The sequence below is a fragment of the Anolis sagrei genome, chromosome 5 (assembly GCF_037176765.1).
Source record: "Anolis sagrei isolate rAnoSag1 chromosome 5, rAnoSag1.mat, whole genome shotgun sequence".
Taxonomy (NCBI): domain Eukaryota; kingdom Metazoa; phylum Chordata; class Lepidosauria; order Squamata; family Dactyloidae; genus Anolis; species Anolis sagrei.
In genome coordinates, this window is record NC_090025.1 from 176,644,366 (window position 1) to 176,672,003 (window position 27,638).

The window sequence follows — 27,638 nt, forward strand, 5'->3', positions numbered from 1 at the left end:
TTGCTTTGAAATCTGATTTAATCATGTATGTACTGTTATATGTGTTATTATGCTTAGGGGGTCTCAACACCATTATGACCAATCAAGTAAGGCAATTGGTCGAATATGAAGATGTCACCTCACTGCTCTCCAGCCAGTGGCATTCAAGGAGTGTCTAGACCAGGCATGGGCAAACTTTGGCCCTCCAGGTGTTTTGGACTTCAACTCCCACAATTGTTGTTAGGAATTGTGGGAGTTAGAGTCCAAAACACCTGGAGGGCCAAAGTTTGCCCATGCCTGGCCTAGAAACTTCATCAAGAGATGTCCCTTCCAATCAAAAAATATTTTAGGCAAGCATCTTGTTTACATCCTTAAAGAATAAAAAGCTCAGTAACATATAGATAGACATACACACATTTATTTCCACTGTTCAAACAGGGAGCATTATAAGGCAATTTAAAATTATATATGTTCTTGTTCTATTTTCTTGAGTTGTATCATCAGCTGGGATGAGTCATTTAGGCACAGTGAATTGCAAGTGATGTCACCAAACAATCTGGGCTTCCAGTCTAAGTAGTTCAACTCTTGCCACTTTAATACAATTGCTTACACAAAAGTAATCCACTTCAGAGTCCGGGTTGGTAGTGCCAGACAACAGTGCTGGTGGAGCCATTATTTTCTTGTGCCGTTGCCTCAGGGAGGACATATTCACTGATTCTGTGCAACTCTTTCTGAATTCGGTGGGTCACAAAATGAGGTCTGCCAGGGTCCCCGATTAATACTTGAGTCCCAGGAGTCTGAGCATATTTCTTCAGCCACGGGTGAAGGCTATCTGCAAGCTCTTCACTGTAAAACATGTCCCCTAAGACAATGAGGTCCCACCTGTCTATCTCTGTACCAATCAGGTTCTCCGTTAGAACAGGGAAAGGATTCACATTGTTCAATTCACAATTGAGCACCGTGGCAGCTGCTGCAACTGGGAACAAATCAAAAAGATCCCTATTCAAATTAAGCATTATAACAAATATAGCAGTAAATACATGACTAAATCTGACTTCAGAGCAAAATCAAGTCCTCCTGAAATTTTCTAATAATTACAAACAATTGTGAAAATGTTTTTTAAAATAACCAGAATAGTGACTCACAATTTAAAATACAAAAGACCAACTGAATTACAGTTTTAGTTAGCTCACCAGAAATTTAGAACAATCGGAGCCAGCTGGAGTGTTGCTACATAGAAAGTCCAGCAATTTAGCTTCGGGTGGCTTACAGTTTCATTGCACAGATGGTTATTGGTTAATATTTTTTATTGGTTTCCTAGCTTCGGGTTGGTGTGAGCTTTCCAGACTGTATGGCCATGTTCCAGAAGCATTCTCTCCTGATGTTTTGCCTGCATCTATGGCAGGCATCCTCAGAGGTTGTGACGTCTGTTGGAAATTAAGAAAATGGTATTTATATATCTGTGGAATGTCCAGGGTGGGAGAAAGAGTTCTTGTCTGTTTGAGGTAGGTGTGAATATTGCAATTGGCCATCTTGATTAGCATTTAATGGCCTAGCAGTTTCAAGGTCTGGCTTCTTACTGCCTGGGGAATCCTCTGTTGGGAGGTGATTAGCTGGCCCTGATTGTTTCTTGTCTGGAATTCCCCTGTTTTCTGAGTCTTGTTCTTTATACTGCTAGGCCATTAAATGCCATTAAATGCTAATCAAGGTGGCCAATTGCAATATTCACACCTACCTCAAACAGACAGTTTTTTTTCTCCCACCCTGGACTTTCCACTGATCTATAAATCCAATTTTCCTACTTTCCAGCAGACCACACAACCTCTGAGGATGCCTGCCATAGATGCAGGCGAAACGTCAGGAGAGAATGCTTCTGGAATATGGCCATACAGCCCAGAAAACTCACAACAACCCAGTGATTCTGGCCATGAAAGCCTTAGACAATACATCTCCTAGCTTTCTTCCAAAAGTGGGACCCAATAAGACAAGTGACTTAAAATGGACCTGAAGTTAGACTATTAAGCACAATAAAATGGTAACATTAAAACCCAGCTTAATTAAAAGCAATTGAAACACATCAGTAATGGCCCAGCACAAATCTGTGGTTAAGATATAGCTGGAGGTCCTTTTTTGAACAAGGAAGACTATCAATCAGTGTGGAAGGTGAAAAATCCTCAACCAATGATAAGTATGGACTGCTTATCTAGAACCATCGTTCTTTGAGTGCTCATTTGTAAACACAAAAAATGGGTTTATTACGCCTGTGCAGGGCATCATTTAAAACTTTCTGGAACTGTTATGTAAGCAGTTTGGTGGCAGCCCTCTTCCGCACCAAGCATGATTCCTGCTCAGACATTCAATTCTCTGGAAATCATATCAACAGCCATTGTTACCATCATATAGTTCGGAAAGGAGGCAAGTTTATGAATTCAGTCAACAGCAATTTAATAATAGAATTAGGAGAGATTTGAGCAAGGTTCAAAAAGTTAAAGTGCAAAGACTTTGTACTCTTGCTAGGGGATGGCAAAAAAAGACAACACTCCTTTCTCAGCAGCCCACTCTATTCATATGCACGGTTCAGTGGAAGAGGGGCTTCTCACCATTAGCCTTTTTAGGTTTCTATGCTGGGCACAGCAAAGGGAAGTTGTGCGTCTCTCCTCAGCCAGCTTGCTCGTTCACCCATTTTGAATTTACATGTGTTTGGTTGCATACAAATAATATGAAGTAGCACAATATTGGGTGGCATTTAAAAGATGCATTATATACACATCTTGATACCATGCTCTGAAGTTCTGAGGCCCACCAATTTCCAAGAATATGCTTCACTTCAAAGTATTCTCTACGAGAATCATTCCTTTTTCTCAAAGCCTAAGCATAGTAGGGTTCTCTGGCAGTTGATGGACTGAAACACCCATCAACCCTACTCAGGCTAGCCAACGGTAATGGATCATGGGGATTGCAGTTCAGCACCACATATATTCTCCATCTAATGGACAGAGTTGCTGAAAGGGATATAAACTGGTGCCTAGCTTCTTTCTTCAATATGGAAGATACTATACAAATCTACATAGGGACCACCAAACGCAGTGCCCAAACACGAATCCAGGAACATGAAAGGCATTGCAGACTACTTCAACCAGAGAAGTCAGCCATAGCAGAGCACCTGATGAACCAACCTGGACACAGCATATTTGAGAACTCTTGTCTGCTGAAGCTAGGTGTGAATGTTTCAACTGACCACCTTGATTAGCATTTGATGGCCTGGCAGTAAATGGGGAAATCTTTTGTTGAGAGGTGATTAGATGTGCCTGATTGTTTCCCCTCTGTTGTTTTGCTGTTGTAATTTTAGAGTTTTTTAATACTGGTAGCCAGATTTTGTTCATTTTCATGGTTTCCTCCTTTCTGTTGAAATTGTCCACATGCTTGTGGATTTCAATGGCTTCTCTGTGTAGTCTGACATGGTGGTTGTGAGAGTGGTCCAGCATTTCTGTGTTCTTTGCCTCAACCTGGTCATTCCACAGATATATAAACCCACTTTCCTAGTCCCAATAGACCTCACTACCTCTGAGGATGCTTGCCATAGATGCAGATGAAACGTCAGGAGAAAATGCCTCTAGAACATGGCCATAGAGCCCAAAAAAAACCTACAACCCAGATACTATACTGTTTGATAACGTTTACGCCCAAGAATATTGTGGCAGAAACTTCCCAGTTAGGGCTGCCTGAACAAAGTTTTGGGAAATCTCATCATTACAGGCATCTAGGAGACCACTGGAGTTGCCTCAATTAAACACAAGTCAGCTTGACCTGGTGTCAACAGTAAGTATTTATATGGCACGACTCCTTACCTGGCATAACAAACTCATTTGGAAGGCCAGCCAAGGTACACAAATGTCCAGCTCTGCTGGCTGGGAGGTAAACATGTTAACCAAGTTAGGACATATGTAAAGACCCATAGAACAGGGACAAATTTGTTGTTGTTGCCTTCATTTCCAACTTATGGCAAGCCTAAAGTGACTCTATCATGGGTTTTGGTTGTTTTTTTTGGGAAAGATTTGTTCATAAGGACTTTGGTACTAAACACCCTCGGAGGATGCCCAAGTGGCTTTCCATGACTAAGCAGACAATGGAATCCAGATCTCAAACTACTACACTGCACTACTACAGCCTTATTAGATAATGAAAAGTGCATTTTGGGAACTGTCAAAGCCAGAGACACACAACTCTGATGCTCTTAAAGTCATGGTGGCAAAACCTTATACAGGCAATCCCCGGGTTCCAAATTAGATAGTTCTGCAAATTTGTTCTTTAGTTGAATTATTATGTAAGTTAGAGCAGGTACATTTTAAAAATCTAACTCCAGCCATTTTTAAAAGTTTTGGATAGAAAATAATAGGTAAAGGTTTCCCCTGACATGAAATCTAGTCATGTCCTACTCTGAGGGGTAGTGCTCTTCTCCATTTCTAAGTCAAAGAGCCAGCGTTGTCTGTAGACACCTCCAAGGTCATGTGGCCAGCATGACTACACAGAGCGCCATTACCTTGCCACAAAACTGGTACCTATTGACCTACTCACATTTGCATGTTTTCAAACTGCTAGATTGGCAGAAGCTGGGCCTAACAGCGGGAGCTCACCCCACTCCCTGACCATGAATAGCTACCATACTTTCAGAGAACCTTACACTAAGCAAGAATCTTTCACAACAGGTTCTTAAACCATTCCTGGTCTCACGTGGCCATCCTTCCTCCCAAGTGACTGAAACCGCTTTGCACTGAGAAGGGAGTCTCTTACCAGGATCAATGTCATTGGCCACAACCTGCGATGCTCCACTCATGATGGCCGCTATGGCAGTCGCTCCACAGCCACTGCCCAGATCTAGAACCTTCTTTCTTCTAACAATCTTGGGATTATCAAGAAGGTATCTGAGTGTATTTTGAAAAATAAGAAAAGTAAAAATAAAATTCATGACAAAGTCTGTTGCATAGGCAAATTCACCAGAACATCACAGTATATCAAAGAGATAAAATAGCAGTTATAGTCAGTCTTCCACATTTGCTGGAATTAGAAACATAGGGTCCTTAAGAAAGTAAAAAACCACAAATAAAGAAACTGATATTTTTTAATATATTGTCGAAGGCTTTCAGGGCCAGAATCACTGGGTTGCTGTAAGATTTTCGGCCTGTATGGCCATGTTCCAGATGCATTCTCTCCTGACGTTTTGCCTATATCTATGGCAGGCATCCTCAGAGGTTGTGAGGTCTAGTTTTTTAACCTGAGTGAACACCTTGCTAGAAAGTTCAAGGTCTTCCAGAAGGACTCTATGGTTAAATTGCACAGAAGATTCCTAAAAGAGGTATTTTCTCTCATTTCCAAGTCCCTCTGCAAGACTGGAAGAAGTTGACCACAGACTTTCGCTGAAAGAACTAAAGATTCCTAGATAAAACATTAAAAATCATACCCGTGAAAAATTAAATCCAAAGTGTATAGGGACAACTGAGTGCCTCATCCCCCAAAGAGCCTCCTTGTAGGTTCTTGGGTTTTGAATCATAGAGTCATAGAGTTGGAAGAGACCTCATGGACCATCCAGTCCAATCCACTGCCAAGAAGCAGGAAAATACTTTATGTACTCATTATCACTAAGGATGGAATGACCTGGAGTTCGGGAGGCTCTCGCACTGAACACTAAAAACCCACTGAACTTATTGGTGCCCTGGCAGAAGAATACTGGTAAGATTCAAGAACATCTCCATCACAACTGGTGTGATTAATTACAGAGTTGTTGGAATCTGTACATAAGTACTCAAGGCTTTTTTGTTGTTGTTATAGAGCCCCAAGATCTTGCCCAAGTGTTAAAGTTACTATATCTATATAAATAAAAATTTAATGTTCGTTTGTGGGATTAACAGAACTCAAAAACCACTGGATGAATTGACACCAAATTTGGACACAAGACACCTAACAACCCAATGTATGTCCTTCACTAAAAAAAAAAAATCAATTTCGTAATTTGGGAGTTGTAGTTGCTGGGATTTATAGTTCACCTACAATCAAAGAGCATTCTGAACTCCACCAAAAATGGCAGTGAACCAAACGTGGCATACAGGACTCCCATGACCAACAGAAAACACTAGAAGGGTTTGGTGGGCATTGACCTTTAGTTTGGGAATTTTAGTTCACCTGCATCCAGAGAGCACTGTGGACTCAAACAATGATGGATCTGGACCAAAATTGGCACAAATATTCCATATCCCCAAATATGAACACAGATGGAGTTTGGGGAAAATAGACCTTGGCATTTGGGATTTGTAGTTACTGGGATTTATAGTTCACCTACAATTAAGAGCATTCTGAATCCGACAAACGACAGAATTGGGGCAAACTTCCCACACAGAACCCCCATGACCAACAGAAAATACTTAAGGCCATCCAGTCCAACTCTCTTCATCAGGGCAAGAAAATGTAATTGGAGCCCACCTGACAAAGAGCCATCCAGTCATAAATATAGATAGATAGAGATATGATTCACACAGAGAGAGAGAGATATAGTATTTGAAAGAGACCCCTAAAGAAGCACAATAATATGTTCCATGATCCAGAGTAGGCAAACCAGACAATCTCCACATCAACACTGACAAAGAAACAACAAGAAGTACTGTTTACCCACAAGCATAAAGAAATTACATATATTAGAAACCATCACTTTCTCATTACTTTATTTTCCAGATCACCAGACTGGGCCACAGCAACGCGTGGCAGGGGACAGCTAGTACCAATTAATCATAAAATCATAGAATCAAAGAGTTGGAAGAGACCTCATGGGCCATCCAGTCCAACCCCCTGCCAAGAAGCAGGAATATTGCATTCAAATCACCCCTGACAGATGGCCATCCAGCCTCTGCTTAAAAGCTTCCAAGGAAGGAGCCTCCACCACACTCCGGGGCAGAGAGTTCCACTGCTGAATGGCTCTCACAGTCAGGAAGTTCTTCCTAATGTTCAGATGGAATCTCCTCTCTTGTAGTTTGTAGTATATTATATTATAATAATATAATATACACATAATATTATAATATAATACAATATAAAACTAATAATAATAATAATAATAATAATAATAATACAATATTATAATTATATATTTTATATTACATGTAATATTACTAATAATATTACAATATAATGGTGAAAGGGTTAAAGAGCTTATTAGAGTGCAAAAATGTTAAAATGCTGAAATGCAAACCTAAAGAGAGGTGCCCCTCTTGGCTGAGGGACAGAAGACCGAAGGCCAAGGGGAGATTATGTATCTTGAAGACACAGGATGTTCCGATTGTCAAGTACGCCCAGGGCGTCCTGACACCTTCATGCTTATCTATAACAATAATGTGTGTGTCTGTCTATGCTTGCGTAGTATGTAGAGCTTATCAGTTAGAGGCACCAAAATGGCCAAAACATGAGAAAAACATGTTTTTAAAAAGTTGATTTGATAAGATGTATGTGCCCCATGACACAGCAAAAAGAATGTATATAAAGGAACTGGAAAATTCTAACAGGACGGTCAGCCTTTTCTTAAAGACACACACTGGTCTTCAGCTGTCCCGTCTCTGCGTGGCCACGCTGAAAAAAAGATTTTTTACTTCACCTAAGGCAGTGATTCTCAACCTTCCTAACGCCGTGACCCCTTAATACAGTCCCTCATGTTGTGGTGACCCCCAACCATAACATTGTTTTTGTTGCTACTTCATAACAGTCATTTTACTACTGTTATAAATCATAATGTAAATATCAGATATGCAAGATGTGTTTTCATTCACTGGACCAAACTGGGCACAAATACCCAATGCACCCACATGTAAATGCTAGTGGGGTTGGGGGAGGATTGATTTTGTAATTTGGGAGTTGTAGTTCCTGGGATTTATAGTTCACCTATAATCAAAGAGCATTCTGAACTCCACCAGTGATGGATTTGAACCTAATTTGCCACACAGAACTTCCATGACCAACAGAAAACACTGGAAGGGTTTGGTGGGTATTGACTTTGAGTTGGGGAATTATAGTTCACCTATATCCAGAGAGCACTGTGGACTCACGCAATGGGGGATCTGGACCAAACTTGACATAAATACTCAATATGCGCAAATGTGAACACTGGTGGAGCCTGGGGATAATAGACCTTGATATTGTGCTATGCTAATAATATAATATATTGTGTGTGTGTGTGTGTGTGTATCTTGTAAGCTGCTCTGAGTCCCCTTTGGGGTGAGAAGGGTGGCACAGAAATGCAGTAAATAAATAAATAAGCAAGTTATTTCTTTTAGTATAATAGTTTTGACAGAAGCCAGGTGTTGCTGCCTGCATATTGGCGGAGTCCTGGATTCTGACAAAAAACAACAACCCCATCCTTCTTCATCCCAGATGGCTAGGACTACATGGTAAACATTTATACTTCATTCACTGAGTTAATCATTGTTCACCCATGCTTGCTTTTCCAAGATAAATCTCGGCACTTTGAGAAACTACACTGACAAGTACAAATTCAACAGATGCCGTGCCTCTCCATACAGGAAAATGGCCTTTGAAGCTACAGTCGCTGCCTCTCGGGAAACTATAGTCTGAAGTTAATGACTTGAGACTTTAATAATAATAAATCAGTATAACCATCAAAAGATAAAAAGGTAAATGTTTCCCCTGGCATTAAGTCTAGTTGTGTCCGACTCTGGGAGGTGGTGCTCATCTCCATTTCTAAGCTGAAGAGCCGGCATTGTCCGGAGACACCTCCAAGGTCAAGTGGCTAGTATGACTGCAGGGAGTGTCATTACCTTCTCACCAAGGCAGTACCTATTGATCTACTCACATTTGCATGATTTTGAACTGCTAGGTTGGCAGAAGCTGGGCCTAACAGTGGGAGCTCATCCTGTGGGGGCAGTTAAAAATAAATATATTGATTTTTCCCTTTTGGTACAAAAGTCAACAGAAAAGTATATATTGATTTTTCCCTTTTGGTCCTGTTTGAACTGACGTATATGCTGACCAGCACAAGGTCACAGGAGATATGACTTGAACACGCTGATTTTCCAGATGATTAAGATGTTTTCCTATGTATTAATAATTAACTAATGTCACCAAGTTAAATAAGCAATTGTATATAAATATGTGCTCTGTTTAAATCAAGGTGTGCGGAAACCCCTTGATTCAGCTGCAGGCTGAGCTTTCCCACCCTTTTCCATGGAAAAGTAAAAAGTTTTGAACTTGGAGCTCTGCTCTAGCCTGGCATCGTTCTTCCACCCCATTTGCCTCCCAACGGACAGGCTGCTGTCTGCTGCAACAACCCCGCTCCCCAAATTCGAACCGCCAACCTTTTGGTCAGCAAGTTCAGCAGCTCAGTGGTTTAAGCCACTGTGCCTCAGGGGACAGTACAACCATCAAAAGATATGTTGAAGTGTGTCCCAATTTGGGAAGTAAACCAATTGCTTTTAGATATGTGGTAAATGACAGGAAAAAAGTTGCATTGGTTGACATTAAAAACAAAGGAGGCAGAGTAGAAAAATAACAGTAAGACAACACATTTATACTTAAACTAGCCATCCCCTGCCATGCGTTGCTGTGGCGCAGTCTGGTGATCTGGAAAATAAAGTAATGGTTTCTAATATATGTAATTCCTTTATGCTTATGGGTAAACAGTATTCCTTGTTGTTTCTATGTCAGTGTTGATGTGGAGATTGTCTGATTTGCCTAATCTGGAACATGCGACATATAATTCTCCTGCTTTAGGGGTCCCTTCCAAATCTATGATACTATATCTCTGTGTGTGAATTGTATCTATCTATCTATCTATCTATCTATCTATCTATCTATCTATATCTATGGCTGGATGGCTCTTCGTCAGGAGGGCTTTGATTATGTTTTCTTGCCCTGGTGAAGGGAGTTGGTCTGGATGGCCTTAAGTATGGTGGTTCTGTGTGGGAAGTTTGCCCCAATTCTGTCATTGGTGGGGTTCAGCATGCTCTTTGATTGTAGGTGAACTATAAATCCCAGAAACTACAACTCCCAAATGTCAGGGTCTATTTCCCCCAAACTCCACCAGTATTCACATTTGGGCAAATTGAGGATTTGTGCCAAGTTTGGTCCAGATCAATCATTGTTTGAGTCCAAAGTGCCCTCTGGATGTAGGTGAACTACAACTCCCAAACTCAAAGTCAATGCCCACCAAACCCTTTTAGTATTTTCTGTTGGTCATGGGAGTCCTGCATCCCAAGATTGGTTCAATTCCATCATTGGTGGAGTTCAGAATGCTGTTTGATTATATGTGTACTATAAATCCCAGCAACTACAACTCCCAAATGAGAAATTCAATTTTTTTAAAGTGAAGGACATACATTGGGTTGTTAGGTGACTTGTGTCCAAATTTGGTGTCAATTTTCCCAGTGGTTTTTGAGTTCTCTTAATCCCACAAACAAACATTACATTTTTATTTATATAGATGAACACTGTGAAAACTACTTCAATACAGTACAACTATAGGAAGTGCATGTATTTCTAAGCATACATAAATGTATACATTTCAAAACACTTGACACTTAGTGGGCTACTTTACATAATTATAAATTGCACTCTCAATTTTATTGTGGGTATTTTTTATATGCCTATATCTCCCAGAATGGGCCTCTGCTGTCTCACTTATATTGCCCCCACCTAATAAATGTGTCTTTTAAGGTGTCAGGTGAATGTTTGTCACTTCTGCTGCAACACATTAACATTTGGGGAAAAATTACCTGGCTAGTCCTTGTCCTCCTGGCCAGTAGAAGGCCCAGTAGGGCTCTCCATAGGGCCACAAGGCAGCTTTTTCATGCCAAAAGTGGCAGCGAGGTGTCATCAGTCGCAAACTTATTTCCGGCGTCAGGTTCCCACCATTGATAACTTCAGTGTTGTCCTCCAGAAAGGCTCTCATCTCCGGAGGCAGGAGTTGACTTGAAGCTCCATGATGGCAGCACCTCCAAAGCAAACCTCTGCTTGGGTTCTTCTGCTTCAAGCCTTTCCTGAAGACATTCCTCCCGCATAACTGCAGCAAGTGTCTCCTTCCTATAAAAATCATCAGGATGCCTGACTTGGCAAACTCCTCAGTTTCAGATCATCAGGAATCCTTGCCTGTAGCAGAAAGTGTCGAGATTGAGGAAAAAAATACCCTCTAAGCCAGTGTTTCTCAACCTGCCTAATGCCGCGACCCCTTAATACAGTTCCACATGTTGTAGTGACCCCCAACCATAACATTATTTTCGTAGCTACTTCATAACTGTAATTTTGCTACTGTTATGAATCGTAATGAAAATATCTGATATGCAGGACGTATTCTTATTCACTGGACCAAATTTGGCACAAATACCTGATACACCCAAACACTGGTGGGATTGGAGGGGGGATTGATTTTGTCATTTGTGAGTTGTAGTTGTTGGGATGGAGCCTCCGGTAGCGCAGTGGGTTAAACCCCTGTGCCGGCAGAACTAAAGACCGACAGGTCGCAGGTTCAAATCCAGGGAGAGGCGGATGAGCTCCCTCTATCAGCTCCAGCTCCTCATACGGGGAAATGAGAGAAGCCTCCCACAAGGATGATAAAAACATCAAAATCATCCTGGCATCCCCTGGGCAACGTCCTTGCAGATGGCCAATTCTCTCACACCAGAAGCAACTTGCAGTTTCTCAAGTCGCTCCTGACACGACAAAAAAAAATGTTGCTGGGATTTATAGCTCACCTACAATCAAAAAGCATTTGGAACCCCACCAATGATAGAATTGAACCAAACTTGGCACAGAGAACTCCCATGACCAACAGAAAATACTGGAAAGGTTTGGTGGGCATTGACCTTGAGTTTTAGAGTTCCATCCGAACATTAGGAAGAACTTCCTGACTGTGAGAGCTGTTCAGCAGTGGAACTCTCTGCCCCGGAGTGTGGTGGAGGCTCCTTCTTTGGAGGCTTTTAAACAGAGGCTGGGTGGCCATTTGTGAGGGGTGCTTTGAATGCAATATTCCTGCTTCTTGGCAGGGGGTTGGACTGGATGGCCCATGAGGTCTCTTCCAACTCTATGATTCTATGATTCTCTGTAGTTCACCTACATCCAGAGAGCACTGTGGACTCAAATAATGATGGATCTGGACCAAACTTGGCATGAAGACTCAATACGCTCAAATGTGAACACTGGTGGAGTTTGGGGAAAATAGACCTTGACATTTAGGAGTTGTAGTTGCGAGGATTTATTCTGAACCCCTTCAACGATAGAATTGGGACAAACTCCCCACACAGAACCCCCTGAGCTACAGCAAATAATGTGTTTTTGATGGTCTTTGATGGTCTTTGATGACCCCTCTGGCACCCCCCTTTGATTACCCCTCTGGCACCCCACACAAGACAGTGTGTGACCCCTCCCCCATGGGTCCCAACCCCCAGGTCGAGAAACGTTCCACTAAGCCAGACATGGGTGAACTTCAACCCTCCCGGGTGTTTTGGACTTCAACTCCCACAATTCCAAACAGCCTACCAGCTGTTCGGAATTGTGGGAGTTGATGTTCAAAACAACCGGAGGGCCAAACTTGGCCCATGCCTGCAGTCTAAGCTATAAGACCTATAAACAAAAATACAAGTGTATCAATTCATCCGGGCGTCCCCTGGGCAATATCCTTGCAGACGGCCAATTCTCTCACACCAGAAGCAGCTTGCAGTTTCTCAAGTCGCTCCTGACACGACAAAAAAAAAATAATCTGTATGGCTTATCTTTTTTCTTACAAGACAGTGTGTGGACTGGTAAAAAAAAAAAGTGAACTATGCGTGATTTTCATTTAGCCACAAATGAGATGGTGAGATATCTATAGAGCATGGAAAAGTATATACATGTTTAATTAGAAAGGCTATCCTTTACTTGGCCATTCATAAGGTTAGAAAAGGGTACAGCACTGGGACTCTGGTGCAGCTGGCTGACAGTCACTGGGACTCTGGTGCAGCTGGCTGAAAGGTCATGAGTTCAAAGCCAGCCTAGGTCGGAGTGAGCCTCCGACCAATTTGTGTAGCTTGCTGTCGACCTTTGCAGCCCCAAAGACAGTTGGAGGCTAATTTAACTAATTTACGAGGCCATAAAAATCTCCAGCAAGCATGCAAAGAATGAGGAAGTACTTAAGTGGCTTAAGGAGCTGGGTATGTTTAGCCTGAAGAAGAGAAGGCTGAGAGGAGATATGATAGCCATGCATAAATATGTGAGAGGAAGCCACAGGGAGGAGGGAGCAAGCTTGTTTTCTGCTTCCCTGGAGACTAGGACGCGGAACAATGGCTTCAAACTACAAGAGATTCCATCTGAACATTAGGAAGAACTTCCTGACTGTGAGAGCCGTTCAGCAGTGGAACTCTCTGCCCCGGAGTGTGGTGGAGGCTCCTTCTTTGGAAGCTTTTAAACCTTCTTTGGAAGCCTTCTTTGGAAGCTTTTAAACAGAGGCTGGATGGCCATCTGTCAGGGGTGATTTGAATGCAATATTCCTGCTTCTTGGCAGGGGGTTGGACTGGATGGCCCATGAGGTCTCTTCCAACCCTTTGATTCTATGATTAATCAGTGTCACAAATGGACGGTGAAGCAACAGCTCCCCTGGTGGCCAAAATACCCTCATGAAAATGCTGAAATGTTAAATAGCCTCTGTGTGTCTGTCTATATATGTTGTGTGTCTATGGCATTGAATGTTTGTAATCCGCTCTGAGTCCCCTGTGGGGTGAGAAGGGCGGGATTTAAATACTGTAAATAAATAAATAAATTTGTAGAATTGAGCAGAAATTGTTCCTTTTGATTACTGCCTTTTGCAACTACTATTGTCATAATTACTTCTCACATCAAAATCATCTGGGCGTCCCCTGGGCAACGTCCTTGCAGACGGCCAATTCCCTCACACCAGAAGCGACTTGCAGTTTCTCAAGTCACTCCTGACACAACAAAACAAACAAACAAAACTATTCTATGGGATCTTGGGAACTGTAGTCTTTTGGCAGAGAAAGCTTTAAAACTACAACTCCCATGATTCCATAGCATTGAGTCTGGGAAGTTAACCTGATGCCAAACTGAATCCATTCCTTCCTGTCTTAAAAACCAACAGGAGAAAAGCATTTTTTTAAACAAGTAAACAGTTTTGCTTAATTTAGGAGAAAGGGAAGCATGCCACACTGCAGAAATATTTAATCCTGCTTACCAGCTGCACTGAAAGTTTCCCACAATAATAAAATAATAATAATAATAACCCCAACTCTCAAATGGATTGCCACCATTGAGGTTTAAGACCTACAGTATCCAATTGCAGCAAACACAGCAGTTCAAACATACACACCTTCAATGTCCTATCCTCTTCCGGTTCTCACTTGGAAGCCGCTCCCCTCTTCGAAATCTCTATGGTGCTCTGTCCTATTCTTTCCCCATTCATTGCCCCGCATTTGTTCGCGTGGGAACCGGAAGTGTTGACGCTTCCTGGCGCTCTCTTTAGTTCCAAAACCTTTGTCCCTCCAGTGTTTTGGACTTCAACTCCCAGAATGCCTCTCAATTGCTCGCTCTCACTGAGGCTTCTGGGAGTTGAAGTCCAAACCCAGGAAGACTAGTTTTTTCCCCTTTTACAAAGGCTTTTCTATACCTCTAACTGCATAAAGTTATCACTGTTTTGTGGATATTTTTTTCTTCTGCATTGGTCACCCCGAATGTGTTAACAGTGTTTATGCTACAATTCCCATGGCTCTGGGAATTGTAGTTCAAAGTGTTAAGAAGGGCAATCAAATACTAATCAAGGTGGTCAGTTGAAACATTCACACCTAGCTGCAGCAGACAAGAGTCAAAACAACAGAGAGTAAACTATCAGGCACATCAAATCACCTCTCAACAAAAGATTCCCCCAGGCACTTCCAAGCCATTATATGCTAATCAAGGTGGTCAGTTGAAGCATTAACACCTAGCTCCAGCAGACAAGAGTCCTTTATCCTACCCTGGTCATTCCACAGATATATAAACCCCTTTTCCTAATTCCAACAGACCTCACTACCTCTGAGGGTGCTTGCCATAGATGCAGGCGAAACGTCAGGAGAGAATGCCTCTAGAACATGGCCATATAGCCCGAAAAAAACTACAACAACCCGGCAATGGTTCTTCTCCCCTGCTTTAGACAAACACAAACCTATATGTGAAACAGGGTGCATCTACACTGTAGATTTAACGCAGTTCGGCGCCACTTTAACTACCACTTTGCTCCATGCTATGGAATTTTGGGATTTGTAGTATGGTAAGGGGACAGTACTGCCAGAGGTGCCTTTTGCAAAACTACATCCTCCAGGATTTCATAGCATTGACCCATTGCAGTTAAAGTGGTGTTGAACTGCATTAATTCTACAGTGTAGACCAGGCCTGGGCCAGCTCGGGTCCTCCAGGTGTTTTGGACTCCAACTCCCACAATTCCTAACAGCCGGTAGGCTGTTAGGAATTGTGGGAGTTGGAGTCCAAAACACCTGGAGGACCTGAGCTGGCCCAAGCCTGGTGTAGATACTTATCTTTATGTCAGGATATAGTTAACTAAGTTAGTGTGGTGCCCTTTTTACCTTGTGTCTATTGTAGATATAGTTCCTCCTCATTGAAAGCCAAGGCAGAAATCATAATACAAAAATAATAATATGGTTTAATGCATCCCAGCCTGAAGGAGAGGCTGGCCAGCTTCATCTAAAAGGCCTCTCCATTGCCAAGGTAGCCAGTTCTGTATTCCAGAACCATTCATTGTGAGGTACACTCACAGGAAGACAGGTATTTTAAGGCCAATAATACGAGGGTTGAATGAAGAGTAATGCCTCCATCTTCGTAACTCCTCAACAGATGGCAGTCCTGGTCTTCGGCAGGCACTGGCTTGTTCAGTAGACTCTCCTCTACAGTTCCATTTTGGTGGGAAGCCTTATCATTGAATCGTTGTGTTGTGAAAGTGCGAAGTATGGACCCTGCGCAGACGGTCGGTCAATGCGACTTAAGCAATGTGCAGTCATTGAATTCTTGATAGCAGAAGGTGTCACCCCAAATAATAATAATCATAATCATAATCATAATAATAATAATAGTAATTGAAGCCATCAAAGCCGGAATTGAAAAGTCAACGACAGATCCTAAGTGTAGGCTCTGCAAGGAAGCAGATGAAACAATAAATCACATCCTCAGCTGCTGCAAGAAGATCGCGCAGACAGACTACAAGCAGAGGCACAACACCGTTGCTCAGCTGATTCATTGGAACTTGTGCCACAAATACCATCTGCCTGCGACAAAGAACTGGTGGGATCACAAGCCAGAAAAAGTTACAGAGAATGAACATGTCAAACTACTCTGGGACTTCAGGATTCAACCAGACAGAGTTTTGGAGCACAATATTCCTGACCTCACAATCGTGTTAAAAAACAAAGTATGGATCATCGATGTCGCAATCCCAGGTAACAGCAGGATTGCAGAGAAACAACTGGAAAAGCTGACATGATATGAGGATTTAAAGATCGAACTGCAAAGACTCTGGCACAAACCAGTAAAGGTGGTCCCAGTGGTGATCGGCACATTGGGTACAGTGTCTAAAGACCTTGGCCTGCACTTAAACACAATTGCCGCTGACAAGATTACCATCTGCCATCTGCAAAAGGCCACCTTACTGGGATCTGCATGCATTATTCGTCGGTACATCACATAGTCCTAGACACTTGGAAAGTGTCTGATGTGTGATCCAATACAACAGCCAGCAGAGTGATCTTGTCTGCTGTGGACTCATCTTGTTGTGTTTTTAATAATAATAATAATAATAATAATAATAATAATAATAATAATAATTTTATTTTTATGCCCCGCCAACCATCTCCCCAAAGGGACACAGGGTGGCTTACAAGGGAGAAGCCCGAAAATTACAAATAAAACACAACCGATTGAAAACATCAGATAAGACATAAAAACAATCACAATTGTAAACAACATCAAAGCAATGTGGCTGAGAAAAAGAACATAACTGAGGTACAGGCTCACTGAGCTCAATACATTGTGAATGGAGCACAAGGAAAGTGCAACAATCAAGTAGACAGGGCTGGAAATACTGTCATCAACAGTGTTGAGGTAGACAATAAGACAATAAGAGGGCTGACGTAAAGTGCTGAACTTAAAGTAGGGACAGGAAAATTACTGGTGGACTGCTTAATTAAAAGCACACCAGAACATCCAGGTTTTTAGTTGTCTCCGGAAAGAAGACAAAGTGGGAGCCTGTCTGATCTCCCTAGGGAGGGATTTCCAGAGCCGGGGGGCCACCACCGAGAAGGCCTTGTCCCCACCAACCGTGCTTGAGATAGCGGAGGGAGAGAGAGCACTGCCTCTCTGGATGATCTCAAGGTACGCACTGGTTCATAGGGGAAGATGCGATCGCGGAGATAAGCAGGTCCCAAACTGTTTAGGGCTTTATAGGTGATAACCTGCACCTTGAATTGGGACCAGAAACTTATTTGAAGCCAGTGGAGCTGTTTAAATGGGGGGGGGGGGGGTAGTTTCATCAGAGAATGCAAGCTGTTTATTGTGATTGTGTTGATGTGAGTACTGTGTGAGTAAGTTTAAAGACGTTGAGGTGGGAACATCTGGCTTGCGTGACAAACAAAGAGTTGGACGTCCTGTGACAGCAACCACCGAGGGTCACAAGCAAAAGGTTGACAGATTGATTCAGGACGATCGTTGTATCACGCAGAGAGAAATTTCAAGCACCATCAGCATTTCACAAGAACGTGTGGGTCACATTATTGTTTTGCTTGGCTATCGGAAGATCTGTGCACGATGGGTATTTTGAGAGAACTGTGAGACACAAAGAGTTGGATGTTCTGTGACAGCAACCACCGAGTTTCACAAGCAAAAGGTTGACAGATTGATTCAGGACAATCGTCTTATCAGAGAGAAATTTCAAGAATAATCGGCATTTCACAAGAACATGTGAGTCACATTATTGCTTTGCTTGGCTAACAGAAGATCTGTGCATGATGGGTATATTGATAGAACTGTGAGACGCTAGTTGCGGAAACAGAGTATTGACTTCTTTCATGACGGCTTCAGAAAACTTGTTCATCGTTGGCAGAAATGTATCCATTGTCTGGTGATTATGTGGGAAAATGAATCGTGGTAGTTAAAGAGCACATTCTAAAGATTATTCCTGCATTTGATTTATTAAAACATTCCTATGCAAACCCAAGTAATGAAGGTGGAGGCATTACTTTTCATTCAACCTTCATAAATTAATAAGCTTGCTATCCTTATCATATAAAGAAAACATGGGCCAACAAGTTTGCACATCCCTGCTATAGACTCTTATAATAAAATTTAACTTATTTTTTGTATGTGGTTTGAAACCGCATTATAGGGCCGTGTAGACAGGACCTCAGCCACCCCTGTGGGTAACCACGAAGTATTTGGGAATCCTGAATATATTTAACCTGTCTTTAAGGTCCCTTCTAAACAGCTATATAAAATCCAGACTACCTGCTTTGAACTGGATTATATGACAGTGTAGACTAAGATAATCAGATAATGTGGATTTTCCGCTTCCATAATCTGGATTATCTGACCGTGTAAAAGGGGTCTAAGATGTATGAATAACAGGCACACATTAAGGATTTGTGCTTAGATGTCCTCAAATTCATAAGGTTAGGAGGACATCTAGTGATCACTTATTTTAATGCACTGACTGCTAAAAAAAAAGCCCTGCATTACAACTCAGGGCCCTTCCACACAGCTCTATATCCCAGAATACCAAGGCAGAAAGTTGCTTTAAACTGAGTTATCTGAGTCCACACTCATAAAATGTGGGATTTTCTGTCTTGACATTCTGGGATATAGGGCGGTGTGGAAGAGCCCTCAGACCACATCTACACTGCAATATAAATGCAGTTTGAAAACTGCATTAAATAGAATCATAGAGTTGGAAGAAACCTTGTGGGCTATCCACTCCAACCCTCTGCAAAGAAGCAGGAAAGTCACATTCAAAGCACCCCCAACAGATGGCCATCCATCCTCTGTTTAAAAGCGTCCAAAGAAGGAGCCTCCACCACACTCCGGGGCAGAGAGTTCCACTGCTGAACAACTCTCACAGTCAGGACGTTCTTCCTCATGTTCAGATGGAACCTCCTTTCTTGTAATTTGAAGCCATTGTTCTGCGCCCTAGTCTCCAGGGCAGCAGAAAACAAGCTTGTTCGCTCCTCCCTATGACTTCCTTCACATATTTATCCATGGCCCTCATCATGTTTCCTCTCAGCCTTCTCTTCTGCAGGCTAAACATGCACAGCTCTTTAAGCTGCTCCTCATAGGGCTTGTTCTCCAGACCCATGATCATTATAGTCACCCTCCTCTGGACAAATTCCAGCTTGTCATTATCTCCTTTATATCGCAGTGCCCAGAATTGGACACAGTATTCCAGGTGTGGCAGAATAGAGGGGTAGCATGTTCAATGTAAACTCATATAATACAGTATTATATATGAGTCGACACTGACCATATGCAGTTTCAAACGACATTATATGGCCGTGTAGATGGGGCCATACACTGATTAAATTTGGGGTTTTCCAATTAAATAATAAATACATGCTTGCTTGTAACACTGCATATGTAAAGCTGTTTAACTGTTATGACTCTATTTCTTTTTTTGTTTGTGTCAGGAACTACTCTGACTGAGAAACTGCAAATCGCTTCTGGTGTGAAAGAATTGGCCGCGTGCAAGGACGTTGCCCAGGGGACGCCCGGATGTTTTGATGTGTTACCATCCTCGTAGGAGGCTTCTCTCATGTCCCCACATGAGGAGCTGGAGCTGATAGAGGTAGCTCATCTGCGCTCACCCCGGATTCGACCCTGCAACCTGTCGGTGTTCAGTCCTGCCGGCACAGGGGTTTAACCCACTGAACCACTGGGGGCTCCTATGAGCTCTATTGAATACTGGGAATTATCATTTGCTGAAGTACTTAGAATTCCCCACTAGGAAGCTCTAGTATATACCCTTGAATCTTATCACTAGAGTTCCCAAACCAAGAGACAGAGTTTGTGGAAATTGTGCCCAGAAATATTCTCACAGGATACTTTTAAGTCTGTGTGATCTTTTCGCCTCCCAATTTAAAGAATCATAGAAAGCATAAGAACTCTTCACTGGACTGGTTTATATTATAATAATTTTATTATTATAATTATTACATTATTTTACTCTATTATTATTACTACATTTATTATTTTACTCTATTATCACTGATACTATTACATTTCCATTATTTTATGCTAGAATTTTACTCTACATTTATTATTTTACTCTATTTATAATTATATTTATTTTACTCTATTTATTATTGTTATTATTACATTTATTATTTTACTCAGTTATTATTACATTTATTATTATTTTGTTACATTTATTATTTTACTTTACTTATTATTACATTTATTATTTTATGCTATTATTATTACATTTCCATTATTTTACGCTATTATTACTATTATCATTATATTTCCATTATTTTACGCTATTATTTTTATTATTAATATTGCATTTATTATTTTACTCTCTTTATTATTATTGGAAGGATACGTAAGCACATTTACATTGAAGAAGATTAGAATAATGGTGTGCAGAAGTCATTGATCCTATGTATATGTTTAACTGTTAGAGTGTATGTTTATGTTTGTAACAGTAGCTAAGACTAGAGTTATCTGGTTTGAACCAACAGGGAGCGTTGCCATGGAAACCAGGCAGGCTAGCTCAGAGAGTGAGAAGTGGGCGGAGCTAAGGAGGAGAAGCTATCTGTGTCTTTGGAAAAGGGGCAGTTAGAGTGAGAGTGAGAGAGAGTGGAGAGGCTTGGAAAAGCCCGGGAGAGAGGTGTGTGAATAGCTAGAGGTTTTTCAGTCTAGGAAGGCTGAAGGGAGAAACCTGACCAGTTTCTTTAGTTAAAATAGACTAAAGGAAGCTTGTAAGATCCCTAGTCGAGGAAGGACTAGAGATCAGGGATTTAATCAAGGAAAGATCAAATTGGAAAGCTATTCATATTAGGAAACATTGTTCACCAAAGTGCTTCACCTCAGTAAAAGTTAATCACGAGCTGTGTCAACTAGGAGAGAATACTGTATTACAAACTAAGTTATATTCAAAGTTCTATAAGTCATTTAACAGCCTGCAACCATATACTTTGTACAAAATAAACTTGTTAACTTTTGTTGAAGACCGTCTCATCTCCATTAATCTGCGTCTGTAGAGCCAGATCTCATCAGTAATACCTTAATACCTCACGTTGGTGGCAGTTACCTTAATTTACAAACAATAATTGGCCTCCTCTATAACATATTCTTTTTAAAACAGAGGCTTGAGAATAATTCCCTCCATAATCATCCACACCTGTAAAATTTGAGTGTGCGTCCTGTACAATTGGTGACAGCGGGTGGGATCTTTAAAGTTAAAATCCCTATACCCTGTCTTTTGTTGGGTTTGCACCTGTACAATTGGAAAAGACTTCTACAAATGGTTTAATCAGAGTTGAACAATCTTATCTTAAATTACAGTTTTATGTAAATATTCAAAAACATTGAACCTACGGACACCTCAATCAATGTAATTTTATTGGTATTTATTTTTATTTTGAAATATACCAGTAACTGCTGCATTTCCCACCCTCGGCTTATTCTCGAGTCAATACGTTTTTCCAATATTTTGTGGCAAAATTAGATGGCTTGGCTTATATTTTGGTTGCCTTATACTCGAGTATATACGGGTACATGCAAAACAGTAAGCAAACAGAATCATAGATTAGCAAATTACTAGAGGCTTCAAGAAGGTTATAATTTCCAACAATACACAAACCACGGAGGAAGTTAATATTCCTCTCCTGTCTGTCATAACAGATAATACCATAGCCACACATCTTACGGTGTTGGTACAGATACAAGACCAACAATTTATCTTCTATATGTTCCTTTTGATCTCTGGTGATAATGCTTAATTGCCAAAAGTATAAAAGTGGCTTGCTACTATTGTTCATGTTTGTCAGAAGTGTTTTGCAGCAGGCTGGTATAAATAAATGCCTGCATTTTTCCTTTTCATGAAAAAAGGTCTCTCATGTGTGAGTTGGGAAGAATCTTTCAGAACTCAAAACTCTTTAAGTGTAAGAGCACCCTAAGAAACAAATTTGCAGGGGAAGAAGCTGCAGTGATTCTACATACGGTCCTATAGAAGCCACATATTATAAGTGGACAAATTTTATGTATGCTAAACCAAATAAGTTTTAAAACTGCTAATGTTTGAACAACTCCTATAATCTGTGAGTCTGGGAGCTGTAGTCTAAAAGAGTCCTTTTCCAAGCTCTGATTAAAAACCACAATGAATTGGGCTCTGCCACCCGCAGTGATATAGAATTTGAGTATAAAGATTAGCACAAAGCTTGTGTGGATATATCTGCATTTACATGACAAAGCAGGATTGACCTGAAGAAGGGTACTATGCACTTCCATGGCTTCTTTTTTCATCTGTAGTTTCTTCCAGTTGCCTTCAAAAGTGGGAAATAATCCATTATCTATGTACTGAGAAAAGACAATCTTAAGAACCTGAACTCTGGGAGGTGGCAATATTCTGGGCTCTCAGAATTTAAATCGTGCACAGGCACACACAAAGCATCAGTATTGGTGTTGCAAGAGGAAAATAACTGTCTGCATGACTAAGAGAGCAGAAGAAGCAAAGCCCAAACTAATAGAAAAGAAAAGGAGTTAAAGTTTAGAATGACCCTATAATTTTTTTGGGGGGGGGGGGGTGGCAATCATAACTTTTTTGAAAAGGAAAAATGATGTCAAATCCATTTGGCAAATGTGAATCTCCATGAGCATCTGGAGACAACCTTTTGAAAATCACTAGTCAAGAAAAGGCATGACCTTGTTAGAAGTCAACCCTTTGAACAAATGATGTTCATAAGCACTTACGTAATAGCACACAGGTAACGCAGCTGTTAGACTGATAAGCAATGTCTTTGAACTGCCAGGTACAAAGACATGCTACTGCACAGAAATATATTTGGCTAACAGAATTTTAAATTGTTTCTTTGAAGCTGAAGCTGAAAACATATATTCTACCTTGAAACCTCTTATTTAAAATATGCACTCGTATATAAAAACCAAAGTCTTCTATGAAAAATAACATATCTTGTTTACTCACAAACATCTTTTATTAATACACCATACAGGCACATTTCTTATTAAATTAAGTTATAGATAGGATGTATTTTCTCTGTGTTGAGAACACAGAGTATCATTCTTAATCAATAGTCCATAGTCCAAAGTCTTTAAGTATACATCTTATGAAAGTCCAAACTGTATAATTGTATTCACTGCTTCTCAAAGCAAACATATAGTTAACTGTTCCCACTTCCTGCATAAGTCCAAAATGATATCTGGTTCCATTGAAGTCCAAAATCATACTGTTACCATTGAAGTCCAAAAACATACTGATGACATATTGGAGTCTTGAGTCTGAACATGCTCAGTACAATCACATGTCTGTAGTCCCTCCCACATCAAATAGATCAGTCAAACTAGCAAATCAACATATACATACAATACAGGTTAGTAAATATATACATTAACAAACAGTGAAGGCTTGGAAGATTGCTATTTCCAACATATAATTTGGTGTACTAGTAGGTAGTCCAGAAGGGGAAAAACCTGAGATGAATCTTAATGTAAAGTGTGATGGTGCTCTTTCAAATAGCCTGATGCCAAGCACTTTGAATTGGGCCTTGTAGCATGCAAAGTACAGTAAAGTCAGAACAGTTTTCACACTTCCTGGCCAACAGCAACATCTGGACTGACTGCATTTTGGACAAAACGCAGACTCCACTATATTCAAAGACAGTTGGTACTGCAATTTGGAAGTTAACCATTGCATGGATGACTAAATGTGCATCCACACTGTAGAATTAATGCAGTCCAACACTTTAACTGTCATGGGTTAGTGCTATGGAATCTGAGAGTTGTAGTTTTACAAGACCTCTAACTTCCTCTGTCCAAGAGTGCTGGCACCTTACCAAATGTCAGCTTCCATGATTCCATACCACTGAGCCACAGCAATTAAAGTGGTGTCAAACTGTATTAATTGTAGAGTGTGGAGCCAGCCTGTGACTCCAGGTACTCCAGGACTGTCAGGTCAGGATAATTCCAAGCCTTTTTGAGTAGTAGTACCGGCACATTAACACATTTTCTTGTTTAGTAATCAAGACTTGGCTAAAGGGGTTTTCCCCAGTTCATGAAATGAGTGGATTATTCCTTTTGATTTACTTAGTGGGAGAAGAAACATTTAATTTAGCTTTCTAGGCAGAGAACAGACGCATGTAGGGTGGGTTTTGACAGCTCAACAGGAGGGAAGGAGGAAGCTAAGTATATTCATAAGCTTCCTGGAGAGTCTTTGGAAGTTGCAGCAACAAATCAACAAACACTTGAGAGACCTTTTTTCATGAATACTCAGACCTTGTTTCAAGCTGCTGGTGGATATTTGACCACAGCTCTTTCCTCAAGCCGAGCCCATCAAAAATGCAGAAGATGGTCCATCATCTCTGATCCCCCTAAACTGGAGTCTTGTAAACAAGGCAACCCTACTCTCCTTGTGTATGCAAAAATAATTTCCCATAGGCTGCTTTTAAACTTTAAATCATAACTGAAGCTGCTGAACAACCACAAAATCTGATTCACTCAGCAACATGCAATGCCCAGAATGCAGATCAGAAAACAAAAATGGGTTCCCTTGGAACCTAAAAAGACCAGTATCCACTAATTCCATATTTGCTACAGAATAAAATGTCTTTGCATATACCAGAGTATACTGGTTAACAAAGACTTGTTGTGAATATTATTAATAATTTTTGTTGTACATATTACAGTGTTCACAGGTGTTACATTCCAGAACCACTCGCGAAAAGTGAAAATCCGTGAAGTAGGGACACTACATATAAGGAAGGGGTTATAAGGCTGCAATTTACATACTGCTTTGTATCTCCCTTCTCTCTTTTTTTAATGATTGGCTGCCTCTCTCCCAAGGGGGAGAGTAAAACCCCTTTCCACACTCCATCATTGCCAGAAGGCAAAACCCCGTGAAACAGCGAGTCCACAAAAAGCAAACCGCGAAGTAGCAAGGGAACACTGTATAAATCTTTGTTATGAATGATATATGTTTCATGTAACTATGTAGTATTACCTTCAGCCACTATGTATGTTTCCATCAGAATCCACTTTTCAGGAACACTGTTGGTAGACCACTTGCCTCAAATATTGAGTTTTTGCTAAATGAATAAGTAGCATCCATCCATCCATCCATCCATCCATCCATCCCAGCTGACAAACTGTATGCATGTATTAATAACATGTATTGTTTATAAACTCAACTATCTGACATGTATTGTTTATAAACTCAACTACCTGATGAAACCTGGAGCCTTCCAAATGTGTTAGAGTACAACTCCCATTATCCCCAGCTAATTTGTAGCCAGCTGGTGGTGCCTATGATTTGAGGTTCTTTTAGTGATGTTCCCAAACATTGTCCCTAGATAAGTGTACAGAACATTACAGCCTTATGTGTGCTTTTTAAGCAGTTGCTCACTTCATGCTGCACTGCACAGTGTTTTTGAAACTGTAAAAGTTTCAAAAGCAGTTTGTGAAATGGTGTGCAGGCCAGCTGTTGTAGGGGGATTGGAAGAAAGACTGCTCCTCTACTGCATTTAAAAAATAAATAAGACTAAGCTGCAATTGGATAATGGTCAGGCAACTCCAATGCAACATTATTTCACCATGATTACAAAAGGGAATGAATTTTTGATCATTTTCTTCCTTGTACATCACTGTGTCCAAGCGCCTCATAGTGATATTTATGGGCCTTGGCCTGCCATTGCTTATGAACATAATTTTAAAACAGGCATGAAAGACCTATGACTTTCCAGCTATTGAATTGCAAACTCTATTAACCCCTGTTGCAGGATTGTGAGAGTGCTAGTCCAACATCTTGATGAGCCACATATGTTCCTCATCGTTCATCTAAGAAATTTTTTATATAGCTTCATGTTTGAACAGTGTCGTTATAGTTTTTCCCATGAACACTCAGAATGTTTTATGCTAGACAGCAAACTGAAACTGAATCAAATAAAAATCCATCTAATAAAGCGTTTCTCAACTTGGGGGTTGGGGCCCTTTTGGGGGGTCAAGTGGGGTTTCAGAGGAGTCGCCAACATGTATTTCTGATGGTCTTAGGAATCCCTTTGGCAGAGAAGGCTGAAGATTTCTCCACCTGTCCTTCTCTTCCTTTTTGGAAACAGATGGCGAAGCCTCCCACCCAAAGCCCTCTGCTGTGATTGACTGGCCTCTCAGGCAAGGGGTGGGATGTTTCTGAGACTACATGTGCGGGAAGGAAGAGCAGGCATGCTTGGTGCATTGCAGCATGGTGCACATGTGTGGGGATTCTGTTTGCCAAGTTTGGCCCAATTCTATCGTTGGTGGGGTTCAGATTGCTCTTTGATTGCAGGTGAACTATAAATCTCAGCAACTACAATTCCCAAATGTCAAGTCTATTTTCCCCAAACTCCACCAGTGTTCACATTTGGGAATATTGAGTATTCTTGCCAAGTTTGGTCCAGAACTATAATTATTTGAGTCCACAGTGCTCTCTGGGTGTAGGTGAACTATAATTCCAAAACTCAAGATCAATGCCCACCAAACCCTTCCAGTATTTTCTGTTGGTCGTGGGTTCAGAATGCTCTTTGATTGTAGGTTAATTATAAATCCCAGCAACTATAAGTCCCAAATGACGAAATCAACCCCCCCCCCCAACCCCACTAGTCTTCAAATTTGGGCGCATTGGGTATATGTGCCAAATTTAGTCCAGTGAATGAAAATACATCCTGCATCTCAGATATTTACATTACGATTCATAGCAGTAGCAAAATTACAATTATGAAGTAGCAATGAAAATAATTTTATGGTTGGGGGGTCACCACAACATGAGGAACTGTATTAAGGGGTCGCGACATTAAGAAGGTTGAGAAAGACTGGTCTACGTATGCATGGGATGTGTGTTGTATGTGAGGTTATTTGGAAGTAATAAGGTGGTAGAAATGTTCTCTGTTAATAATGACATTAATTCTATCAAATACTAATTAATAATATTTGGATTGGGAATTTTGTTAATAATATAAAAATATATATAAATAAACTGAGAAGTAGTCCACTAAGCTTTGTTCCTTCCCTTTAAGTGATGCTCTTTCGTTATTATCATCATCTACCATGATCTACTGGCAGTGGTTCTCAACCTGTGGGTCCCCAGGTGTTTTGGCCTACAATTCCCCGAAATCCCAGCCAGTTTACCAGCTGTTAGGATTTTTGGGAGTTGAAGTCCAAAACATCTGGGGACCCACAGGTTGAGAACCCTACCGGTGTATGCCATCTTTAATAAAACGTTGTTTAAAAATACAGAAGTTTGACATTGAAATGAATTAAACTAGGAACAACATCAAAACAATGTAAAGCAAACAATTTAAATGTTCGTAAGTGGTCAAAAAATGGTGACTAGCATTTCAGCAAGCCAGTGAAATTCTACCCCAGATTTTAGTCAGAACTTCAAAGGAGCT

The 27,638-nt window shown here is 40.9% G+C and overlaps 1 protein-coding gene across 2 annotated transcripts; it reads right to left on the reverse strand.

The window, feature by feature from the left end:
* Window positions 1-381: 381 nt before the first annotated feature.
* On the reverse strand, window positions 382-14,471 carry ETFBKMT (electron transfer flavoprotein subunit beta lysine methyltransferase). 2 transcript variants are annotated; one of them, XM_060776800.2, is made up of 4 exons: window positions 14,324-14,471; window positions 10,746-11,118; window positions 4,771-4,901; window positions 382-955 (listed from the first exon to the last, which is right to left on the reverse strand). In XM_060776800.2, the coding sequence occupies exons 2-4, from the start codon at window positions 11,063-11,065 to the stop codon at window positions 606-608; spliced, it is 801 nt and encodes a 266-aa protein (XP_060632783.2). In that variant the 5' UTR covers window positions 11,066-11,118; window positions 14,324-14,471; the 3' UTR covers window positions 382-605. The 2 variants fall into 2 exon arrangements, with proteins under 2 accessions (XP_060632783.2, XP_067325359.1); XM_067469258.1 differs by having other exon boundaries at window positions 14,282-14,471.
* Between the last annotated feature and the right edge of the window lie 13,167 nt (window positions 14,472-27,638).